Source organism: Oratosquilla oratoria, chromosome 12 (assembly GCF_046742065.1).
Source record: "Oratosquilla oratoria isolate Oo_2021 chromosome 12, ASM4674206v1, whole genome shotgun sequence".
Classification (NCBI taxonomy): Eukaryota; Metazoa; Arthropoda; class Malacostraca; order Stomatopoda; family Squillidae; genus Oratosquilla; species Oratosquilla oratoria.
The window spans coordinates 40,558,664-40,582,182 of NC_134788.1; the positions used below are offsets into that span (position 1 = coordinate 40,558,664).

Below are 23,519 nucleotides of genomic sequence, written 5' to 3' on the forward strand. Positions count from 1 at the left end.
AAGACAGCTATAGAAGAGATTTTAAAAAGAACAGCTTTCCTCACAGAGCAATAGACAGTTGGAACAAGTTAGATGAGAAAGTGGTGTGTGCAAAAACAATACATGAATTTAAAAATAGTTTAGATAAAATGAGATATGAAGACGGGACCCCACGAGCATAGCTCCCCTTCCCGTAAAATACAACTAGGTAAATACAACTAGGTAAATACATATATATATATATATATATATACATATATATTATATATATATATATATATATATATATATATATGTAATCATAAACATGTATCTTTGTATAACCAGTCATTGAAAATCAAGGCAATAGTTATCAATCGGTTATGAGAACCACCCTAATAGTTATAAAATCTAAAGCATGCGCATAAACAAAACCACCTATATCCCTTGGTATCCCCCCCCCACACTTTTTTTTTTTTTTTATCAAATAGTATTGACGTTCTACGGTGAATAACCTCTTCCAGGTTCGCTGACAAATTTCGGTTCCTCACGTTCCATATCATAGAAAGAGGTGTGGTACCTACGTGAACACCTGTCAGCTTGAATATATATGTATTTTCGAAACCACACGATACAACTTGGGTCTTTACATGTTAAAGATAGCGTCTGGTTGTTGAAGTTACTTGCACAGTATATACGGCATATAATCTAGTTGTTGTTGTTGTTGTTGTTGATGTTGTGATTTCTGGGGATGTCACTTAGATTCTTATTCCATACGTTTGACGCGTACTGAGGCGTCCTTATGTCGCCATTTGCATGTAAAAGCTATATCTATTCTTGATTTTTTTTCATTGTGTGCTTCCTCATAAGACAACCCGTAAGTAAGATACAAAGTGGTAAGTAATACATAGTTTCTGAGGTTGCATGAGACATGGAGATTAAAACTAGGGAATGTGAGAGTAAAACTGAAATGTAAACTGATAATCGCTTAATAGACACGAATTTTATATTCTGCTTGTACTAGAATTTTATTAACGGCATCAATCAAATATACCTGTACAAAATCTAAGATTATTTTTATATTTCTCGGTTTGAGTAAAGTTTACTTTTCTGCACTAGCACTGAGTAGCCTTAATGGTACTTTGATTTACAATTGCGAACCCCGATTTGAGCGTGATAAGAGGATTTATTTTGTTGTCATTTAAATAAAAAGTATAGTAGGAATCATATAATAAGAAATTTGTATGTAGATGTTAGTATTAATTGGTAGAAACAAAATTTCCTTAAATGTAACATCATCAAAACAATATGAAAGCATACACATAAATGTACAGCCAACATTGTCTTTTGGGTATTATGTTGTAAATATTATATTCCATTATTCTATCTAAATTATCACCAAATAACATACCAAAGAGCTAGTTGGTTACATTGATGTCATATCCAGATCATGTTTTTTGATAAGGTAAGGTTATTGATAAAATGATGCTAGCTGTTGTGAATATTTTTTATTGTACAACAGAATGATTAGGGACAGGAAACCTAATCATACTTTTTGAAACTGTCAAATTGGATGATATTTTCCCTCTTCAGTTGTTGTCAGATGTACTATGGGACTAATACTGAGAAAATGAAATTACAGATGAGAGATACTTGGCATTATTATTGCAAAAGCTGCTAATATCAACTTACAATTGGCCTTCATTGTGTTACTCCAAAGTTACTTTGTCATATACTACTCAAACATACAATCTCTAATTCTGAAACAATATTTCTCTCCTCATGTGATTTGATTTGTTCTAGTTTGAAACCATTCCCAATAGCTTTATTGACTCATGGCTATGTTATTATGTGGTATATCTCATGTTTGGGTTCACCATCCTGTTTTTAACCTAAAAATGAATTATATTTGAAATATGAATATATAGGTTGGAAAATGGAGGAGTTAAAACATGCATGTTAGATCAGAGAAATGTGACTGGTGGAGTACCTCAGGGCTTGATGTTGGCACCAGAGATGTTGTTGTACATCTGTGATAAGATGAATGCATTAGGTGCCTCGCTTCATTGTTTTTGACAGTGTGGCTGGGGTCCAGGTGACTATATGGAAGGGGTGGTTGAATGAGTATTAAGGGTGTGGGTGTCTACTTTGTCTGAGCCTCCTCCCCATGTAAAGGGAAATGGGTCTGTGGCATATGTGTGTATGTATGCATCTATGTATTGGTACAATATTGAGTTTTACCCTCTAAGCTAAATTAAATTTCCTGGCATTAGCCATGAATTATAATGAGGGGTGTTATGCCATAGTGGGATAAGAGAAACTAAATTAATTTGTTTCACCTTGATATATTTTGTCAGGTCCAGTTGATTTATGTAATTTACATCTTGTTTTGAATATGTAATTTTGAGTTATATTTATTTGAATAAGAATGTGCAGGCCACCTGCAAAAAAATTAGTTCAGCATCCAGGAAATAGTGTTACATGCTTACTGGGAAATGCTGATAGGAAATATACTCTCAAAAGAGGTGACAGCAAAGGATTTCTAAGCATAAGGCCTTAGAATCACTTTGTGTGCTATAGAGATTGGGCCAGCCTTAGCAAATGTGGTGGTCAAGGTCTGTGAACTTGGATATATATTATTAAAAGTGTATCACTCATATAGGTAAATGCATGATTTTAAAGAACTTTGTTACACTGTGGAACGCAATTGTTGATATGATCATCATCCTATTATCACTAGTCTCTTGAGCCTCATGGCTCCTGGGAAACTGGCAGCAGCCACCAGATTGGCAAATAAGTGATTCAAGGAAGAAATATTGTATTGTCTGAGTAATGCCAATGTGGGGAAATGTAAGAAGAGGTGTTCAGTGTCCTCTGTGTGGTGGTTGCATGTGGGACAATTACTTTTTGTAGCAAGGCCTATTTGACACTGCCACTGTCCAAGTGGTGGATGGTGACCTGAATGCAAGTGTGTTAGTGTGGTTCTTGCTTCTGTTGGGAGGAGTTTTTTTGTTGGGATAGTTGTGTGTGTGTTACCTAGTTGTATTTACCAAGTTGTATCTATGCTCATGGTGTCCTGTCTTTGTATCTCGTAGTATCTGGTTTGCTCTTAAATTTGTATATGGTTTTTGTAAACTATTTTTTTGTCTAGTTTATTCCAGTTGTCACTTCGATAACTATTTTTTTTTTTTCATGTCCTCTTGTGTCTCTCTTGTTCCAATTTAGTAAGTCCTCTCCATCAAGGATTCCATGCTTTTCATGATTCTGTAGATGGTCAGTAGGTTGCCTCTTTCTCTTCATTGTTCCAAAGTTGGTAATTTCAGTTTAACCAGTCGTATGACAGGTTTGAAAGTGCTGGGGTCATTTTTGTGGTTGCTCTCTGGATTTTTTCAATCTTCTTTATTTTCTTTTTGGTACTGGGTGACCATAGTATCACAGCATACTCCAGTCTAGGCCTTATTAGTGTGACTAATATTTTTTTAACCATTTCTTCGTGTAAATAGGTAAAAGCCACTTTTATTTATCTTAGCAAGTTGTAGGATCCTCTGATAATTTTGTTTACTTGTATATCAGGGGGCAAGTCATAGGAGATAATTACTCTCAGGTCTTTTTCAGATCCCAGTTTCTTCACTTCCTTTGTTCCAATTGTATACTGTCCTGATATTCTTTCTTTTTACTTTTCTCCAAAATCCATTATGCTACATTTCTTAATGTTGAAGTCTACTTCCCACTTCTGACACCATTTCCAAACCTTGTTTTGGTCTTTCTGTAGTGATTTACAATCTGTTTCAGTTTTCACTTTCCTAAAAAGTTTAGCATCACCTGCAAAGAAGCTCATGTAACATTCCACATCATTATCCATCTCATTCACATAAATAGCGAACATTATTGGAGCCAATACTGATCCCTGAGGAACTTTCCTAATCACCTCCTCCCAACCTGATCACTTTTCTCTGAGCATTACTCATCCAGTTTAGTAGGTTAACTTGTATGTCTCTTATGTTTTTCAATTTTTAAATAATTTTTTGCATGGTATTTTGTCAAAGGCTTTTTGTATGTGTGTGTGTTGGAATATGGAATTTGAAGGTTTGTTTTCAGGAATTATGTGATCTGAATGTTAATGTGTTTGTGTGTATGTGTTGTGTGTTTTTGCTAGAATTGCAGTTATTTTGTCAGGATTGTAGAGCAAGTCAGAAAACCATATTGCAACTCCCTGTAGTGTGGGAATCAGTGGAGAACAGTTGGCGTAGATGACTTAGAGCTTGCTGCAAATATACTAAAGTAATATTTGTTGACTTGAGTTTCACATTGGAAAGCTGCAACTAAAAATATAGGGATAGTTTTGTTTCTTACATTAGGGCATAATATATGTTGTGTTTGTGGAGCAAGGTTAGTAATTTGGTGTATTTATGATCACAGATTATTTACAAGGTGAAGAGGCCTGGTTGTTTTGTAAATAACATTTTGTGTTATAGGTCTGGATAGACAGTTTGCCTAGAAAAGAATGAAAAATGTAATTATGTGATCTTTGTGTCAAATGTTATGATCATGATTGTAAAATAACTGTTTGTTTTTATTTCTTTGGCAGCTTTGATTGATTGGAACAGGTGCAAATAAGCTGCACATGATGGCTGATAACACAATCTTTCTCATGATGGCCCACTCAGGAGAGAAACCTTTTCAGTGTGAGCTGTGTGACACTTCTTTCTCAGAAGAAGATAGCCTAAATAAGCACATGAGGACCCACAGTAGACCAAAAACTTTACAATGTGAGCTGTGTGATGCTGCTTTCCCAAGAAAAGCTGATCTCAACAGGCATAAGAGGGTTCATACAGGAGAAAGGCCCTTCCAATGTGAGGTTTGTGAGGCTGCTTTCTCTGAAAAGAGTTCTCTTAATCGACATATGAGAATTCACACAGGAGAGAAGCCTTTCCATTGTGAACTGTGTGGTGCAGCATTCTCACGAAAAGGTCATCTGAGTCGACATGAAAGGATCCACACTGGCGAGAAGCCTTACCAGTGTGTGCTCTGTGGTGCTGCTTTCTCAGAAAAAGGGACTCTCAATCAACACATGAACTTTCACACCGGAGAGAAGCCTTTCCAATGTGGACTGTGTGATGCTGCTTTCTCAGATAGAAGTTCCTTCAGTCGACATGTCAGGAGTCACACCGGAGAGAAGCCTTTCCAATGTGAGATGTGCAGTGCAGCCTTCTCTCAGAAAGGCGATCTCAATCAACACAGAAGGATCCACACTGGAGAGAAGCCTTTCCATTGTGAGGTATGTAAAGCTGCTTTCTCACGAAAAGGTATTCTCAATCAGCATATGAAGACCCACACAGGAGAGAAGCCTTTCCAGTGTGAGCTTTGTGTTGCTGCTTTCTCACAAAAAGGTCATCTCAGTGATCATATGAAGATTCACAGGGGAGAGAAACCCTTCCAATGTGAGCTCTGTGAAGCCGCTTTCTCACATAAAGGTAATTTCACTCGGCATTTGCGGATTCACAGTGGAGAGAAGCCTTTCCACTGTGAGGTGTGTAATGCTGCTTTCACACGAAAGGGTCATTTCAATCGCCACATGCGGATTCACACTGGAGAAAAACCTTTCCACTGTGAGCTATGTGTGGCTGCTTTCTCAGACAGTAGTGATCTCAAAAAGCACATGGTTGTTCACACTAAGAAGAAGTCCTAAGCATATAATTTATATATATGAATATATTAAATATTGCATTGTTAACTTGGAAACTTATATGAAGTATTATGAGGAACAGTTGGAAGAACTGTATCGGTTAAGTAATAATGGTGCTTAAGTTTTATCAAATAAGATTCATATAGTAAATATGTCTCTAACATGTTTTTTCCCCAAAACTAATCTGACCCTTTATACAAAGTGAAGTAGCTGGATATGAGAAGGAGCAACCCTCATGCTTTATATTATAACTTTCATTTGTTTCCGTCTATGAGATAATGGAACTAAGCATTTTTATTTCAACTGCGGTTTACTCATTTCCTGAAATAGGTCATGGACACTAAGCAATTCTCTCACTGTCACCCATATTTTCCCATGATCAACATCCTAACCACAGCCTATATTGCTTCATTCACCCCATCTATCAACCTCTTCCTTTATGTACTCATTGGTTTCACTCCCATTATAGTAACATGATTAGATAATTTCAAACTGGCCACCTCTTCTCCCAATACCATCCATACCTATCATATTGTGAGTTCTTATACTCTTATCATATTACATACAGGGTCCTCAAGCATCACATTTCAGAAGAATCCATGCATTCATCACTCACATTTTGCCTCCATACAGCACAACTATTGCTCTATACATTCCTTTTAATCCACTGACATACTTTTGTTTCTCCATTCAGTTCTCAAGGCTACATTTGTGTCTCCCACACTATGGGCAATCTCATGTTTCTATTTTCATGTATATTTAATCCTAAATAGTATCTGGAACTCATTACTTGCTTAATTCCCTCTCTATTAAAATACACATCAATCTGTTGCCCTTAGGTATCTCCTTAACCATAACCATATGACCAAAGAAAACATTGGGAGATCTGTAGAAAACTGAAGTGAATGAATAGATAAATGAATGGTAATAAAACACCTGGGCTTGAAAGGTTAGCATTCAAGAATTTCTAAGGAAATAAATATTAGATCGCCATTCATACACCATATCATCAATTGATAAAACTATCATGGCCAGAGATATAGGAAAACTGGAAATTGGCAAGGTTTATTCATTCAGAACAGGTGAGAACCAGAAACCACACAACAACAGGCCCATGAACATGAGCTCAATTGTAGGATCAATGGAAATGCTTTTAAGATACCATAGATTGTCAGTAATTGTCAAATTAAACAAATAAAGTATAGTTTATTGGTGTATTCTCTTCCATTGACTAATCTAGATGTAATTCATCTGGCCTTGAAAAGGTTTTGATAGTGTTCTGTATGTGGGACTACTAGCAAAAATTGATTCATATGGAATAAGCTGAATTTATAATTGGTTGAACAATAAACAGCTATTACAGTGACAAAACTTAGCTGGAAAGATGGAACAAGTTAAATTCCATAGGGTTCCATTCTAGAGTCATTTCTTTTCATAGTATATGTGTGACAACATAGATTGACATATTTCCTCATGTTTGCTCACAATAGTAGCCTGTGTGGAATGGTGAACTCAAGACAGGTTAATATTCAGAGGTTTATAAACAAATTAGAGCAATGGTCTCAAAAGTTGCTATTGAAATGTAACCCCAAGAGTAGAATTATGTTAGTACACATTAGTATGACTACAAGATGTTTAGAAAAAAGTGGTAAAAAAAAAATTGTGTAATTGATAGTAACAACTTTGAACTATCAAATCATTGTGTTTCTGCCTTGAAAAAGCAAACAGGATACTGGGTTAAGCTTGAACTTTTGATTTACATTATAAATATAACTAGTTTTATAGAGTACAGTACTGGTCCACCCACACTTTGAATATACTGTCTGTATATGGTCAGATCTTATTGATGACATTGATAGGTTGGAAAAGGTACATGAGCTACAAAACTCAACCCAGATAAAAGAAATTATATAAAAACTACTTAAAATGTGGACTCATTCTCTAAAGTGTAGACTGGCAATTTTACATGAACCTTTAAAAATCTAAAAGGAATTAGTAACATCCAAATTGGATGTTTTCTCCTGCTGTCAGTACAATATATATTTAATGTAGAAGTATATAGGAGCAGTGTTGCAAACTGCATTGTCAATAAATGGAATAAGCTCCCAGCCAATGTGATTGAATGTAATATAGCTCAGTTTTCACACTATTATTTTTGTGAGCATCCTACCATGTTATGGGCCTAAAGATCACCCACTGGCATATATTATAATTGTAACTTGTTGTATCCCTCCTAAACTCTGTCCAGTGCACCTTGCCAAACTTGCCATTCTGCATGAACACTCCTGTGATCCTGCTATTAGAACAGTATCGTCCAGAAGCACTAAGCCAGGGGTTCCCAAACTGTGGGTTATAACCCAGAAAAGGGTCATGAGCTTATCTGGGGGTCATGGAGGGTCCAACTGTATGTACATTCATCCACATAGACCCATGTATTGATTTGCTTGTATAAAAAAAGGAAATGCATCCTTCTCATTATAAAGGTGGTGGTCATGGTAGGTTCGGTAATACTGAAAGGGGTCATGTATTGGTAAAGTTTGGGAAACACTGCACTAGGCTATCATTTCTGTCTATACCCCATCGATATATTAGACATCCATAGATATATTACACTTGCCTACCTAAGAACCATTCACCACAAACATCCAGTGATCTAAACTCCCCAATTTCACACAATTTATATCCATTAAAACTTCGCTGCCTCAAATATTTTTGCTCTTACTCCATGCGCCCTCATTTTACACCATTTATACATAGTGGACCATATTACATCCACAATTCATGGTATTAAGTTCGCAACAGTCTTGTTAACTGGTTTCATAGATTCAGTTTATCAAGAATGTGGAAATAAAATTTTCTTAATAATAAATGTTACTGATAAGTAAAAGTTTTATTACAAAACCTACAATATTGTTTAAATCTAGTAGTAAACATGGTGATACAATTAATATCTGTTATTGTGCCTGAGAACACAAGTAAGAATATACTGGTACTTCCCAGTTATTGTTGATGGGTTCATGGAAAGCATGACTTGAGATTACATGACATTAAACAAAAACAATTTCACCGAGCACAAGACTCATGGTTTTTATATACATTTAACAAAGAAATCCTCCATGAAAATATATGAATCACAATGATAATTGGCCCCAAGGCTATAACTATAGAACTAAAGAGCTCATTATTATAAAGTCAAAGACAACTTTAGTAGATACACCAACCCAAACATCGCATAATACATTTGCCTGTGTGGAACTAGTCAATACCACACAGGAAATAACTGAGGTGATTGTAAGACAATAGGAAAGTAAATGTATATTGGGTTAAGGAAACCTTAATGATGCAATGACACTGACCTTTAATCAATTACAACTTCCAAACTAAGATACAAAGTAGAGACGTACTAACCATGCCTAGGCATTTACTTCACCACACTAGAAAATAATGTTGCCATCTAGAAGTCTTTTGTGCACATTGCTCGGTCCCTGCATATAGACCCCATTCAACCAGCCAAATATACAAACTGGATCCAAGTCCATCCTCAGATTGTACATTATACTAATTTGAAAAATAAATCCTCTATCCTAGAAACTTCAGTTTCTTGGAAAACTAGTACGAAGCCATGATGATCAGGTCTGAAGTCGTAGAAAAACTTAAAATTTGCCAGACCGCAAGTTGAAAGGTGATTTGATGTGATGACATATTCACAACAATCCAGTCAGGTGTGCAGGTAACTACATCAATGTGAATACTTAATTCATTCAATTTCCCATTTATTTCTTGGTCATACACATGAACCACAGAACCTTTACTACACCAATGAATCAATTTAAAAATATATCTTTAGACCAACAAAAAATATTATTTGAAAATAATATCTGTCATAAGGTACTCTCTTTTCATTATGACAAACCGAAAATTCAGCTACATACAATTCCTCGGGGGTGTCTTTTGATCATAGACAATTTGGTACCATGAAACAATTGTTGCTCGGGACCATGAATAGTGTATCTTACATGGATCTTACAAGAGGACTTCCTGGAAGAGGCTTATTCCTCTGACTCCAGATCTACATTATCAACTCAACTTGTGGCAATGTGTGGTGGATTATCTTTACTTTATAATCATACTTAAATTCTTGATTAAACCAGAATTTATCAAATCTGATCTCAAACTGGTTGATGTTGCTGTGATCACCTACTCAGACAACTGATTCCAGTTATCGCCCTACACAGGAAAGTACACTTCCTTATATCCAACTGTGACTGTCTTAAAAAGCTTCAGTGAATTCCCCCTACTGATGTTTTCTTCTTGGAAGTTTCAGTATGCCTTGACTACATCTCCATTCATATTTTCCTGTGAGTATCTTGCATGTCTCTATTAAGTCTCCCCATGCTCTTCTGTATGCCAATGTTGGTAAGTTCAGCTTCCTTAGTCTCTCCTCATAACTAAGTCCTCTGAGTTCTGGCACCATCCTTGTAGCCCACACTGCACATTTTCCACCATCTCAATGTCTTCAACCAGGTGAGGACTCCATACCTGGTTAGCATACTCCAAATGTGGTCTTACCAGTGCTACAAACAGCGCTTTAAATATTGCTGTGTCCAACATAACAAAGGACCTTCTGATTATTCCCACTATTTTGTTGGCTTTGTTTACTTTCTGTGCCAGGTGATCCACACAACTTAATTTATCATTGATTATTATCCCCACATCCTTCTCACGAGTAACCTTTTTAGCTGCTTCTCCATTTGGTAGCCTCAATCTTCAACAGTTGTTCTTCCTATTCTCATATAACTACATTTATCTAGATGAAAACTCAACAGCCATTTTTCACTCCATGAGTATATCTCCTGCTGTAGTTTCTGACAATCTTCTTGATCTTTTATGCATCTAAATATCTTTGTATCATCTTCATACAGGTATACTTCACTGTCATTTACTATACTATCATCATTAATAAGCAAAACAATATTGGTCTGAGAACAGACCCCTGCAGCACTCTACTTGTCACTGGGTTCCATCTTGACATTTCACCCTTTACCACCACTCTTTGTTGTCTTTGTATTAGAAATGCTGCAATCCATTCTAGGTACTCCTTTCCAATTCCATAACTGCTAATTTTACTTAATAATCTTCTTTGTGCAACTCTGTAAAGCCTTATTAAAATCACAGTATATTACGTCCACTGTATATCCATCATCAATAATTTCAGTCCATTTGTCCAGAATCTTTATGAGCTGTAACACCATAGATCCTTCTGAGATAAAGCCATATTACTTTTCACTAAATAAGCTGTTGGTTCTCATGTGAGTCATTATCTCTTCCCTTATCATAGTCTCAAAAATCTTACAGATTATACTTGTTAAACTGACTGGCCTATATTTCCCTGGATCACACTTGGAACCCTTTTTAAATATAGTAGTAATGTGTGTTATTAGCCAATCTTGAGAGAGTTCCTTATGCTTAAAAGAGTACTGATATAGTATTTCTAAAGGTACTAATAATTGTTACGTGGCTGTTTTTATAACCCTAGAGTGAATTCTCTCAGGTCCTGGGGATTTATGCCTTAGATTTATAATGATCTTTCTTTTTTTTTTCCCTTATTAATTTCCAGGTGATTCAGTGTTGGTACATTCTTTATCACACAGTGTGATACCTCTTCTTCAGGCTTCATAACAAACACCTTCAAAAATTGTTCTGCTAAAACTTCAACATTTTCCAGATCAGTTTTGGATTTTCCACCTTCAGCAGTACCCCTGTTTAAGGCAGGAATACTTGGTTTATTTCTGTCTTAGTTTGCACATATTTCCCAAACACTTTTGTATTATCCCTCACATTTTTTTGCAATCTCCCTTTCTTTTAGCTTCACAGCATTTCGAGCTTCTTTTCTAATTTGATTATTTAGTTTTCTGTACTCCTTCTCAGTCTCCAGATACTCATTGCTAGTAGATTCATTCAGATTATTTTTCGAGGATTTCATTATCATCCAAAACCTCTGTTTCCTTTTTATCTTAAACCATAATTTCTTTTTCATTGGTAGATTGTTATTCGTCATTTTCCTAGACTGATTTAAATTCCCCATCTTTCGTGTAGGTACACTCTTGTCTATTGCAATATACCTTTTTATTTGAATTTTCCCCACATCTCAGTATTGGTAACCTTGGATAGGTATTTCACCAAGTCGGTGTTGAGTTCTCATAATCTGCTTTTTCAAACAGATACATATTTTTCTTTCGTGTGTCACGATCTCCTCTATATTATAATTAATTTGTATCACAGCATAATCACTTCTCCCCAGTGGATTTCCAATTTTAACCTCTTCAACAATTGATTCATTAGTGAAAAGTAAATCTAGTATATTACCCTCACTTTCACTACTTATTCTTGTTATTTCCTTTACATGTTGGGTCTAAAAGCAATCACGCACCTTCTCCACAAATTTTGTTCCAAGATATTTCATTCCAGTTTTGGTAGTACAATTTTTCCAATTTATTTGTGGCAGATTAAAGTCTCCCATCACAATCTTGAATGTAGCCTTCATCTCAGCTAATTCTTGCAATAAATCCAGCAACAGTTGGTCATTTCCTTCCTGGCTTGTTGGACTCCGATATACTGGAGTTAAAGTTTCCTTGAAGCATAATTTCCAGACAACAATACTCTCTGGAACATAAAACCAATTCAACTTTATTTTCTAATGCAAAACAAATAAAGTTCCTTTACGCTGATACTAGTAGTAAAGAGCTTGTCGCACTTACATTTTAAAATGTCACATAAGCGCTCCAGTCAGCAACAGTGTTTATATGACCAATTTTTTCGTCAGAAGCGGGGTAGGTAAGAACTCGACGCGAAAGCCACCCCTATTACGTGAAATCCTGTGGTCATCACAACGTAAGTGCAACACCGGACAGGAATATTTACTTGTTATATATTACGAGACTGTTATCCTTTTTGTCACATTCAAGGCAGTGTTTAATATTAATTGGATGTTGTCTACTATCTGGTACTTGTGATATTATTGCAGCCAGTTAAATTTGAGTGGCACTCACAACTGACCGAAATTATACAATCTTATATGATTGAAGATTAATCTCCACTAGATAAATAAAGTCTATAAATGAATAAAAATGCTCATCATAATATATTTTGCTGACCCCCACCTCCTTTTATTGATTGATTACTTATTTATTTTATTGATTGATCTGTCACTTCATCTCTTCGGTGTAACACTGTCAACATGAATAGAAGTGCTTATTTCAAACGAAACACTATACTAGTGACATCTATGGGCCATACAACCGAGCTTGCGCGTTCGAGAGCGAGTTCATGAGTACCCACAATCAATGATATTTTTGTGTGGAATTGAAGCGTCGCTTGTTTAGAGGTCGATGCGACGCTAGTTGGGCCAGTGGGAAACACAAAGCGTTTGTTGAGAAATTTGCATCCTCTGGAGTAAGATGATGTAGTTATTATCACTATGTACAGTTAGACTCTTATTCCTACAATTGATGCGTATGAAAGAATCTTGTACATGTTGCCATTATATAGGTAAATGCATGTATACATAATTCTGGTTTCCCTGTCTTTCCCAGGGACCCATAGCTTACCTATCCACAGTAAACTTTTTGTAGATAGTTGATTGTAGATTGAAAAAGTATATAATAAATAGAATATGAAAGGGAAATTGATGACGAATTATTCCACTTTGGAACTGACTAGAAATAGTTAATATGCATGTAGAATTAAGAATAAGTTTATTTTGCATGACAACATTTGTGTTCGGCTTTATTCTCATGTATGTCTTGTGAGGTTTCGTTCAGTAATTGATAAGGTAATTAGAAAAAAGTATTTGTACATTGAACAGATTTTCCGTTATAGATAATACATCGGCGATATATTGTCTGTATCCACGTCAAATTTTGCCTTTGTTATTACCGGCAAATGTCCCCTTGTCAAAACAAAGAGTTGCTAGATTGTCTTAATTTACCCATGTTATCAGACTTCATTAGCAACATTGGTGAATTACTGATAACGAAAATTAAGTATATATATTCATTTGAACGTTTTTATTGCAATGATTTCCCCGTAACATTGTAAGAACTTGCATACCTAAGGCTTAAATGGCCACCGGTAAAATGTTGGGAAACATCCAGCAGCTATGATGTTTGCTCATCATCTTAATAACCGCAGTGCTTTTGTTTCTACCGTATAAGTAGTGTTGGTGATGCCTAGACAATTATATTTGTATTATCAAAAACTGAAGCGAAATTGCTTAACGTTCTATGGTAAAATTTTGGCAAGCATCCTCCGTCTCTGATAACTTAAATACATATGCGTTATACTTGCATCTTTACAACATTCATCATCATCAAGAGTAACGATCGCAAAGTACTCTTCATAACATACTTTTTTAAAGCCTTAGGTCCAGTATTCGTATTCGCTAAAAATAACTGTCGAAAAATACTCCTAATACTGTGTATTGCCTCTTGAAGCCATAGTTCTGACAAACTCCTACAAGCCTAACCTAACGTTATACCAATTTCATTATTGGAGTTTATTACTACAAAGAAAATAAATTTAGGCGTGATTTGCAGTAGAAACAGTGATCTGTGACCATTAATAATACATTTAAATATATACCGTTAATGTGTACGTAATCCATGATGTTAACACCAAAACTACAGTACCGTGCAAGCCATATATGAAAAAGAAGTTCAGGGATTTCTGAGCTTGTTTCCATCTAAAGTTATCTGTATCTTTATAGTTAACGACAAGAAACTATTAATGTTTTTATTTTTGTGTCGCCTTTGCAACATCGGAAAATTCCATTAATAAATTGGGGATTGAGTGTGTACGTATTGTTTAGAAGCGCATAACAATGGCGATTCAGAAATATTTTAATTTTTATGATAAAGATATAATAATGATTGTAATAATTGAATGACAACAATAATAATATTTGTAACAATAATGGCAGTAAAAAAAAATAACAGTAGTAACAATAGTAACTAATGGAATATAAATATCTTATTTAAACTGCGAAAGTTTTGAAAACGTGACCAAATGTATCTGCTACTAATGACCACTTGTTCTAACAAGCGATTTAGTGGAAGGATATATTTATAAAAATAGAAACAAGTAAAGTTTTCTTGTTGGCTAAACACGATATGTACCCCCCCCCAAAAAAAAAAAAAAATCCGTGGCTTCAAGATATATATATATATATATATATATATATATATATATATATATATATATTCTGATTAATAGCTTTGGCTATTTTGAGATCCAACTTCTTCAAAGTATAAACAAAATCATTCATGATGTCAATTCCATGGATATGGAGGTGAAGAGATAGGCGCTGATGAATGCCGATATATATATATATATATATATATATATATATATATATATATATATATATATATATATAATGAAAGTAGCAGTTGCCGACAAGACTGACGAGTTAAACACCATAAGAGGAAGGAGCCTTTATTTGTACGACGTTCAAATAAAGGCTCCGTCCTCATATGATATATATATGTATATATATATATATATATATATATATATATATATATATATATATATATATATATATATTACGTTACCCAAACACCGTGAACAACAATTAGACTTGGCAACATTTTACTGCATGCACCATTTTTTAATCCAATATTTATCTTGATACTTTTAATACAGACTTATCTATTACAATAAGGTGAAATGTTACAAATATCCCTGAAAGTATATATTGATATAGGTATATAATATCTCGTGCAAGACCGCTAGAACGGTCGACAATGACGTTATTCCCACATGAAAATTGGGTACTCGCAGATGGCCATCCAAAATAAATTCCACCACGGAAATTGAATTAATTACTAAGGTTGCAGTGTTGAACTTTCCCTTGTTGTATTCTGTTCAATATAATTTGACTCCCGTAAAATCGCAGCTTCATAACCTGGGCGGTGTACATAATTGACGTTTCCAGGGTGTTTTGCATACGCGGGCGGTGTCATTATTTTGAACGTCAACGCGGTGTTGACGACTCCGTGCTTTTAGGTCACGTGATGTTTCGCCGATGTAAAAATCGTTAAATTCTTTACCTGAAAACCTGTCGACACCAGCCCTGGTGTAATTTTCCTGCTATTATTCACATTTCTTGATGGACGCGTAACATATAAACCTAAATTTCGTAAAATAATTAAGTCACACTTTTTTGGGAACAAGTATCATTGAAAGGGTTTGTTGGGAATTATTTTTCTCGTATATTGGCAGGTGCAACGAGTCATCTAATACTGAAATCCATGCAGTGGACCTAAATATTTGAGTACTATCCAAACATACCTCGTTGATATATCCGTGTCATGTCTCCTTACCAATATTTCGTAGCGACTTTTCATTTCAAACGAAGAGATCATATAATCTATACATAGTTAATCTGTACACCTTTTGACGAAGGCAAGCCTAGTATTTATTAATTTCTTTTGATACGCGTGTGCGTCGGATTCATTGTGGTCTTTGAACACTTGATGGATTCGTGATCGACATTTGTTACCTTCCCGGTTGAAAGCTTATCTGGACAATTTGTCACATATCACAGAAGTGATACAGCGTTTGGTCACAAAGTAAAATAATAGATATTTCAAACGAGCTGTATTCCTCGACACTAATGTGAAAATAAAAGCAAATACGCTATTTTCATCAAGTGAACTTTATACACCCACATTTTATTTACCGACACAAAAACAAAAATAATGGAAACTGTATGACATTAATCGTTATTGTGTCTCATTATTAGTCGTATATTTCCACTAAATGCCCGAATACTATACATAGACCTTCATAGTTAAAATATATAGGCCTATATGCTATTGGTGCCGGTATAGTATGTGGCCTACCTTTTTGGATATGGCCTACGATTTTTTCCCCTTTGGTATAGTATGTGGCCTACCTTTCCAATTAGGTTAAGTTAGGTACCTAAGCTAATCTAACTTAACCTTTTTCAAATTTTCTTGATGTAGGACATATTCAAATAGGGTAGGTCACATACTCTACCGGTTTGAAAGAGGTAGGCCACATATTATACCGGTACCATGTTATTAACCACTTCGGTTCGATGGCGCCTACGTAGGCGTCATGAGACGTCGGTGTTTTGATTATATATTTTTGTAGTTATACATGAGTTACCCCCGGATTCTGTGAACTGGGTTGATCACGTTATATGTGTTTATTATTATTCACAGTAAAAAAAGAACGAGTAATACAGCAGTATTTTATCATGCGAGTAGTGTGATGTGTCGTTCATATGGCAGCCGATGCTGCGCGCAAGAATTTGACTCGCACTGAAGTGTTTAAAGCAATGAGTGTGTCAGTTGATAATAATAATCACATTTTATTAGTGTGTTAACCCATTAAACTCCGATGACAAGATGTCTTGTCATTTGGTCAAATAAAACAAAAAATTATAAAACACCAAAATGTTTGATCCAACACCAGAAAAATATGACGTCAGTCCTCCTCGCTTCGCTCGCGAGCTCGCGAGCGAAGCGAGGAGGACTGACGTCATATTTTTCTGGTGTTGGATCAAACATTTTGGTGTTTTATAATTTTTTGTTTTATTTGACCAAATGACAAGACATCTTGTCATCGGAGTTTAATGGGTTAACTTAGTATGCCTCTATGGCTACCAGGAAACTGGTTCAAGAGTATGATACAACTCATAAACAAAATAAAGATGCTGATTTTATAGTAAACCAATTTAGACATTGCTGAGAACATTAGAGCCCATCCAATAGTTAATGAAGAATCCTCTCAAGTCATACAAACGTGGAAATATAACTTTCACTTAGTAATGGTACAGCTAAGGTGTAAATTCATATTACTTACAGATTATAAAAACATGGACACATTTAAATAATTTATTCTAATATTAAGATATTCAGACCAATTCCATGAGTAAAATTTGGGGCAGTGGATTGATTGATTGATGGTCAGTATTTGAGGTATTGTCTTTGCATGATATGAAATTCAAAGACTACTGTCATCTGTTTAGGGTGACCATTTGCTTTTATTTCTTTTGGCAGAGCAAAGGTAACCCTCAAACGACCTTCATTGAAAGAGGTGCTCAGAAGCTGTACATGATGGCTGATAGTACAGTCCTACTGATGATGAACCATCCAAGAGAGAATCCTTTCCAGTGTAAGCAATGCAATGCTGCTTTCTCAGAAGAATTGAGTTTCAGTCAGCATATAAAAACCCACAGTGAGGCAAAACCCATACAGTGTGAGCTATGTGATGCTACTTTCCCTCAAAAAACTCATCTTAACCGACATACCAAGAGGGTCCACAATGCAACGAAATCCTTCCCGTGTCATCTCTGTGATGCGGCTTTCTCTGAAAATAGTGCTCTCAGTAGACATATGAAGATTCACACAGGAGAAAAACCTTTCCAGTGCCAACAGTGCGACGCTGCGTTCTCGCAAAAATGTCATCTAAACAAGCATGAGAAAATACATGCCAGAGAGAAACCTTTCCAATGTGTGGTATGTGATGCTGTTTTTTCAGACAAAAGTATTTACAGTGAGCATATGAATTCCCACAGTGGCGATAGACCTTACCAGTGTGATCTATGTAGTGCTGCTTTTTCACGAAAAAGTAATCTCATTCGTCATGGGAGGATCCACACAGGAGAAAAGCCTTTTCAGTGTGGCTTGTGTGATACTTCTTTTGCAGATAGAAGTTCTTTTAGTCGGCACGTCAAGAGCCACACGGGAGAGAAGCAGTACCCGTGTGATCTGTGCGACGCTGCGTTCTTACAGAAACACGATCTGAACCAACACAAAAGAATACACACCGGGGAAAAACCGTACGGGTGTCAGCTGTGTGATGCAGCTTTCTCGCGAAAATTTGTTCTCAATCAACATATGAAGACCCACACTGGAGAGAAGCCTTTCCAATGTGAGCTCTGTGTTGCCGCTTTCTCTCAAAAAGGTCATTTTGATGATCATATGAAGATTCACATAGGAGAGAGACCCTTCCAGTGTGAAGTCTGCAATGCTGCTTTCTCACGCAAAAGTAATTATATGCGTCATTTGCAGATCCACAATCGAGAGAAACCGTTTCACTGTGAGATATGCAATGATGTTTTCACACGAAAAGATGATTTCAATCATCATATGCAGGTTCACGCTGGAGTGAGTCTTTTGTAATGTGAGTTATGTGTGGCAGTAGTCATCATTTAAAGCACAAGGTCACCACACACAAAGAAAAAAACCCAATGTCTCTATTATTTATATGTGAAAAATGTCACATTGTAAATCTAAACAGCTGTGAAACATTATGAAGATTTGTTTGAAAATTTTTGTTATAGTGATTGGTGCATGTTTATGAAGAGGCAGTAATGTTTGTCAACATTGTATGTCTCTCCCACAGTCTAGATGGTTTTGTTAGGTGACAAATTGTCCATAGTCAGCAATCTCAGATGTTTCTCTTCTTTCAGTCTTGTAATTGTTTCACTTTCGAGTGAATAAACCGGTGATAGTCTCTTTGTACTTTGCTCATTTCCAACACATCAATTTTGGGCATTCAAGTTATTTTTTTTCACATTTGGTTCCAATTATAATATATTCTGTCGACTTTTTGTAACAATTTAGTCTTTCTATATTTGATTCCCATGATCTTTGCACTATCTGCAATTGTGTAGCATATTCCATCCACCATGCCATTAACAAATCTACAACATTACAGTTGACAGTTACCTTTTGAGACTTTAATTAATTCTGGCCATTCTGACATCGTTAACCACTATTCTCATGCATCAATCCTTCATAAAGTTCATCATCCATTCCAAGAGGCTCCAATTAAGCCCTCTAACATGCTCCAGTGTCTATAGTAGTTGTTTAAGATGTTTTCTGTAGATCTGAGTACGTACATATAATCCACTGAGCCATTTCTCTTCCAGGAGACCTACAACTCCTTGATAACCAGCAACAGACACCAGAATGGTCCATGATTCACTCAAAGAATATTGTGTTGTTACTTGGGTATGGCTATGGTGGGGCAGTGGAATATAAAGTGTTCAATGTCTTCTGTGTGCTGGTTGCATTTTGAGCAGCTTCTATTGTCATTACTGTGTTGTGTGATGACCTGAATGTACTGTGATTCTTGCTACTTTAGGGAGATATTCTGCAATGTGGCTAATGTCTGAGTAGGTTTGGTAGAGTAGGGAGTTTGGTCATTGACCTTGGAGTGAGTGTCATTCCAATAAGACAAACATCAATGAGATGAAATCTATTAGAAACTTTAGACAAATGAGTTGTAAGTTTTTAAAAAAAGACGCATTGTGGCACATGTTCCATACATGTGTTTTTGGTATTTGGTTGGTTTCTTCAGCATGATTTTTCATTAAAAGAGGTGTAATTCATTCATGACACCTGGACTGCAGCACAGTCAATTGGCAGCCATTACTACAATGGCTTGGGACCTATCATATGTGCGAGTTTGCTAATAATAGTGCTGTTCAAACACATTATTTTTACATTTTCTTTCTTACATTTATATCAGAAACAGGAGCATGATGACTGCAGAGCAGGCAATTGGCTACCATTACTGTGATAGCTTGGGGCCTCTCATGAGTTCTGTTCAAACCCATTTTGTCCTTTTTTTACTATTATATAAGAATAGAGGTGCATGACGATCTTTAGAATAACTTTTAACAAATTGAAAGGTAATCAAACTTATTGACTTTTTTTACTATAATAAATTTCCTGAATTTGATTAGCAGATATTTTTATTTTATTTTTTTTATTTATTTTTTTTGGGGGGGATAAGCCTTACCATTTCAAAGGAGTTGTATCATCAGTAGTAAATCTTGGAGTGCCTGTATTGTTTGAGTAGCAGGGTGTGTATTTTCTTGTGTCCAGTTGGTCATGCACCATTAAAGTGAGTCACTCTGACAGGTTGACATGGATTAGAAAAGGAACCACAGGAGTCTTAACCTAAGTTTGTTCCTGACTAGTTTTGTAGATAATTGAATCTCAAATAAATGGATTTGGAACATCTAAGTCAGATGACCTGATTTTGCAAGGTCGGGTTTTGTGGGAGAGGAAGGAAAGTATGTAGAAAATTAAATGATGGTTGTGTATAGAAGGGGCTGTTGCCAATGAACTCATTTTAAGGATTATTTATTAATTTATGTAGGCTTAGGAGGCTGGTGAGTGAGGATCAGGATTTGTGTCGATAGTAATTAATGAAAGCAGGGAAAGGGAAGGAAATATAGTTGCAGAAAAGGGCAGAGAGGCTCGAAAATTAGAGGCAAACTGGGATATAATCTGAAGATTAGAAATGAAGTGAATCTTAGAAGAAAATGTACATGAGACAATATCCTATGAGGCATGAGTTGATTCCACTTTCTGCTTGTAGCAATGAATATCATCTTGGGCAATATCCACATGGTCATAGATGAGTTCTCATGTACACAGGTAGTGGGTGAAGTGCAGGAGATATATAATCTGTATGGTGATATCTGGGTGTCATTTGTCGAATTAGGTTTAATGTTTGGCATGGAGTCTTTCAAGATGTCTGTAGTATAGTATATGCTTGTATTTGTTGAGTGAATGGAGTACACTGTAAAGTATGAGTGGTGGGGTTTTTGTATATATGGACCTCTCCCAGTGGGCAGCACCTTCCCCTGTTACTAACATTGTCATGGTGAAATGGAAAATGAACTTCAATATCTCCAAGTGTAGCGTGTTAAAGGTAGGGCTACACAACCCCGAAAATAGATACCATTTAGATAACACGTTTTTAGAAAAATCTGAGTGCGAGAGGGACTTGGGTGTTCTGATGAGTCTGGACCTCAAAACCAGGAAGCAGTGGATTAGCGCCAGAAATAAAGGTAACAGAGCATTAGGCTTCATTGCTAGGACGGTAACGAATAGAAGTGCAGAGGTAATTATCAAACTCTAGCGATAGTTAGACCCATCCTTGACTATGCGGTACAGTTTTGGTCTCCGTCCTACAAAATGGACATCAATTCACTAGAATCAGTACAGAGAAGAATGACCAAAATGATACATGGACTCGGAAATTTGCCTTACGAAGAGAGGCTTAGGCACCTAAACTTACACTCTCTGGAAAGATGTAGAGTGTGGGGTGATCTAATAGAAGTGTTCAAGTGGATCAAAGGTTATAACAAGGGTGAAGCAAACAAGGTCATCATAATAAAACAACAGGGCAGGACTCGCAGTAATGGGTATAAACTGGACAAATTTAGATTTAAGAAGGAAATAGGCAAGAATTGGTTTACTAATAGGGTGGTCGATGAATGGAATAAACTTAGTAACCATGTAGTAAGCGCTGAAACTATCAGTTGTTTTAAGAAATGATTAGACAACTTTATGGATGGGATGACAGGTGGTGATGGATACGGAGCCGCCTAGTGTAGGCCTTATGGTCTCTTGCAGTCTCCTTTATTCTTATGTTCTTCAAGATATGTTGATTACAGCAGTAAACATCATATGATGCCTAATACCCAGTGATAACTCCAAAGAAATCAGGCACATCACCATGACATTCAAGAGCCTGAGGTAATCTGAAAACTTACTGAAAAAAACATTGAAATGTGAGGGAAGAGGATAAAGAAAGATCAGATTTGCAGTAACTAGTGGATTCAAACTTTGGTCTTTCTCTCATGCTTTGCATGACACTAAGACCCAAATGGCTTATAAGTCAACAACATGGGGAGAATATAGGATATTTGACCACAAAGAGGAACATTAAGACCAGTAGAAACCAGCATTGTTTATGATATTACCTGTGACAAATAAGACAATGCATAATATGGTGAGGTGTATAGAGGACTAAAGAATAGATTCAGAAAATACAAAGGGGCATTATGCTCTGCTGGGAAAGAAACGCTTTAGTGGACCACATTAACACAGGGAGACATTTACTAAATTGGGAGGGAACCCCTGTTTTAGTCTCCACACACACTCATAAAGAATATTAGTTTAACTGAGCCACTTTACATAGCTAATTGCAGCACCAACAGAAGGATAGGAGAACCTAAATAAACAAAAGCCTGAATGACATTTTTGGCCTCCATGAATGGAACCTTAGACCACCTGACTTAATCTATATACTCTAGCCTACTATTGCTCTCATTACATCCCCTTTTTTCATCACCATTTTCTACTTTTCTCTTAATCATTTTTAATTTTAATTTATTTCATATGCATTTCTATATTATAATTTCCATTTTATTTTCTGTTGAAAGCAACAGAGCTCTTATTCTTTTGGGTATATCATTTCAGTTCATAACTTCATAAAATGAGAGCATATAAACTGAACACAATGTGTAAGACTGTCCTATATATTTTGTATCTGGCAGCCCAGTCAAGTGGTCTACTGTACAGTAATAGCAGATACTGCACTCATTTGCACTTGTTATTACACTCTGTCACAAAGAGTAGATTTATGGATATTTCCTTGTTGATGCTGCAGTCTCACTAATTTCTTATTTATATTGATCACTGTGAATGCTGTTTAGGCTTCTTACAAATGATACTTCAATTACAGGGTTGTTGTGGATTTCATCTTTAAGTGCTTTTATAAATATTGTTTCAAAAAGATGTCAATATTTATAAGCATACTATTGTGCTGTGGTCTGGTTTCATTTCAGCCTTGCAAATATAAAAGATCCAATACAGTGGCTTTTAGTGAGTATCCTTGCACATTAGATAAAAGTGATAATTTAATTTGCAGCTAAGTTTAAGATCTGGTGTAAGTATATTATTGTGAAAGGCCAGCATTTTGACTGATCCTGCCTTTTTTTTTTATATTACATTAAGAAAGTAAAGCTTTAAAAATT

General features: G+C 35.8%; 2 protein-coding genes across 5 annotated transcripts; both read left to right on the forward strand.

Annotated features, from left to right (window-relative positions):
- Positions 1-715: 715 nt before the first annotated feature.
- Positions 716-8,531, forward strand: LOC143031503 (uncharacterized). 4 transcript variants are annotated; one of them, XM_076195430.1, is made up of 2 exons: positions 716-854; positions 4,547-8,531. In XM_076195430.1, the coding sequence occupies exon 2, from the start codon at positions 4,583-4,585 to the stop codon at positions 5,645-5,647; it is 1,065 nt and encodes a 354-aa protein (XP_076051545.1). In that variant the 5' UTR covers positions 716-854; positions 4,547-4,582; the 3' UTR covers positions 5,648-8,531. The 4 variants fall into 4 exon arrangements, with proteins under 4 accessions (XP_076051545.1, XP_076051547.1, XP_076051546.1 ...); XM_076195432.1 differs by having other exon boundaries at positions 742-854; positions 4,577-8,531; XM_076195431.1 differs by having other exon boundaries at positions 742-835.
- On the forward strand, positions 6,672-23,519 carry LOC143032053 (uncharacterized). Its single transcript, XM_076196521.1, has 5 exons — positions 6,672-6,726; positions 7,893-8,048; positions 8,799-8,935; positions 13,013-13,096; positions 17,734-23,519. Exons 1-5 carry the CDS (start codon positions 6,672-6,674, stop codon positions 18,856-18,858), a joined length of 1,557 nt encoding a protein of 518 aa, XP_076052636.1. The 3' UTR covers positions 18,859-23,519.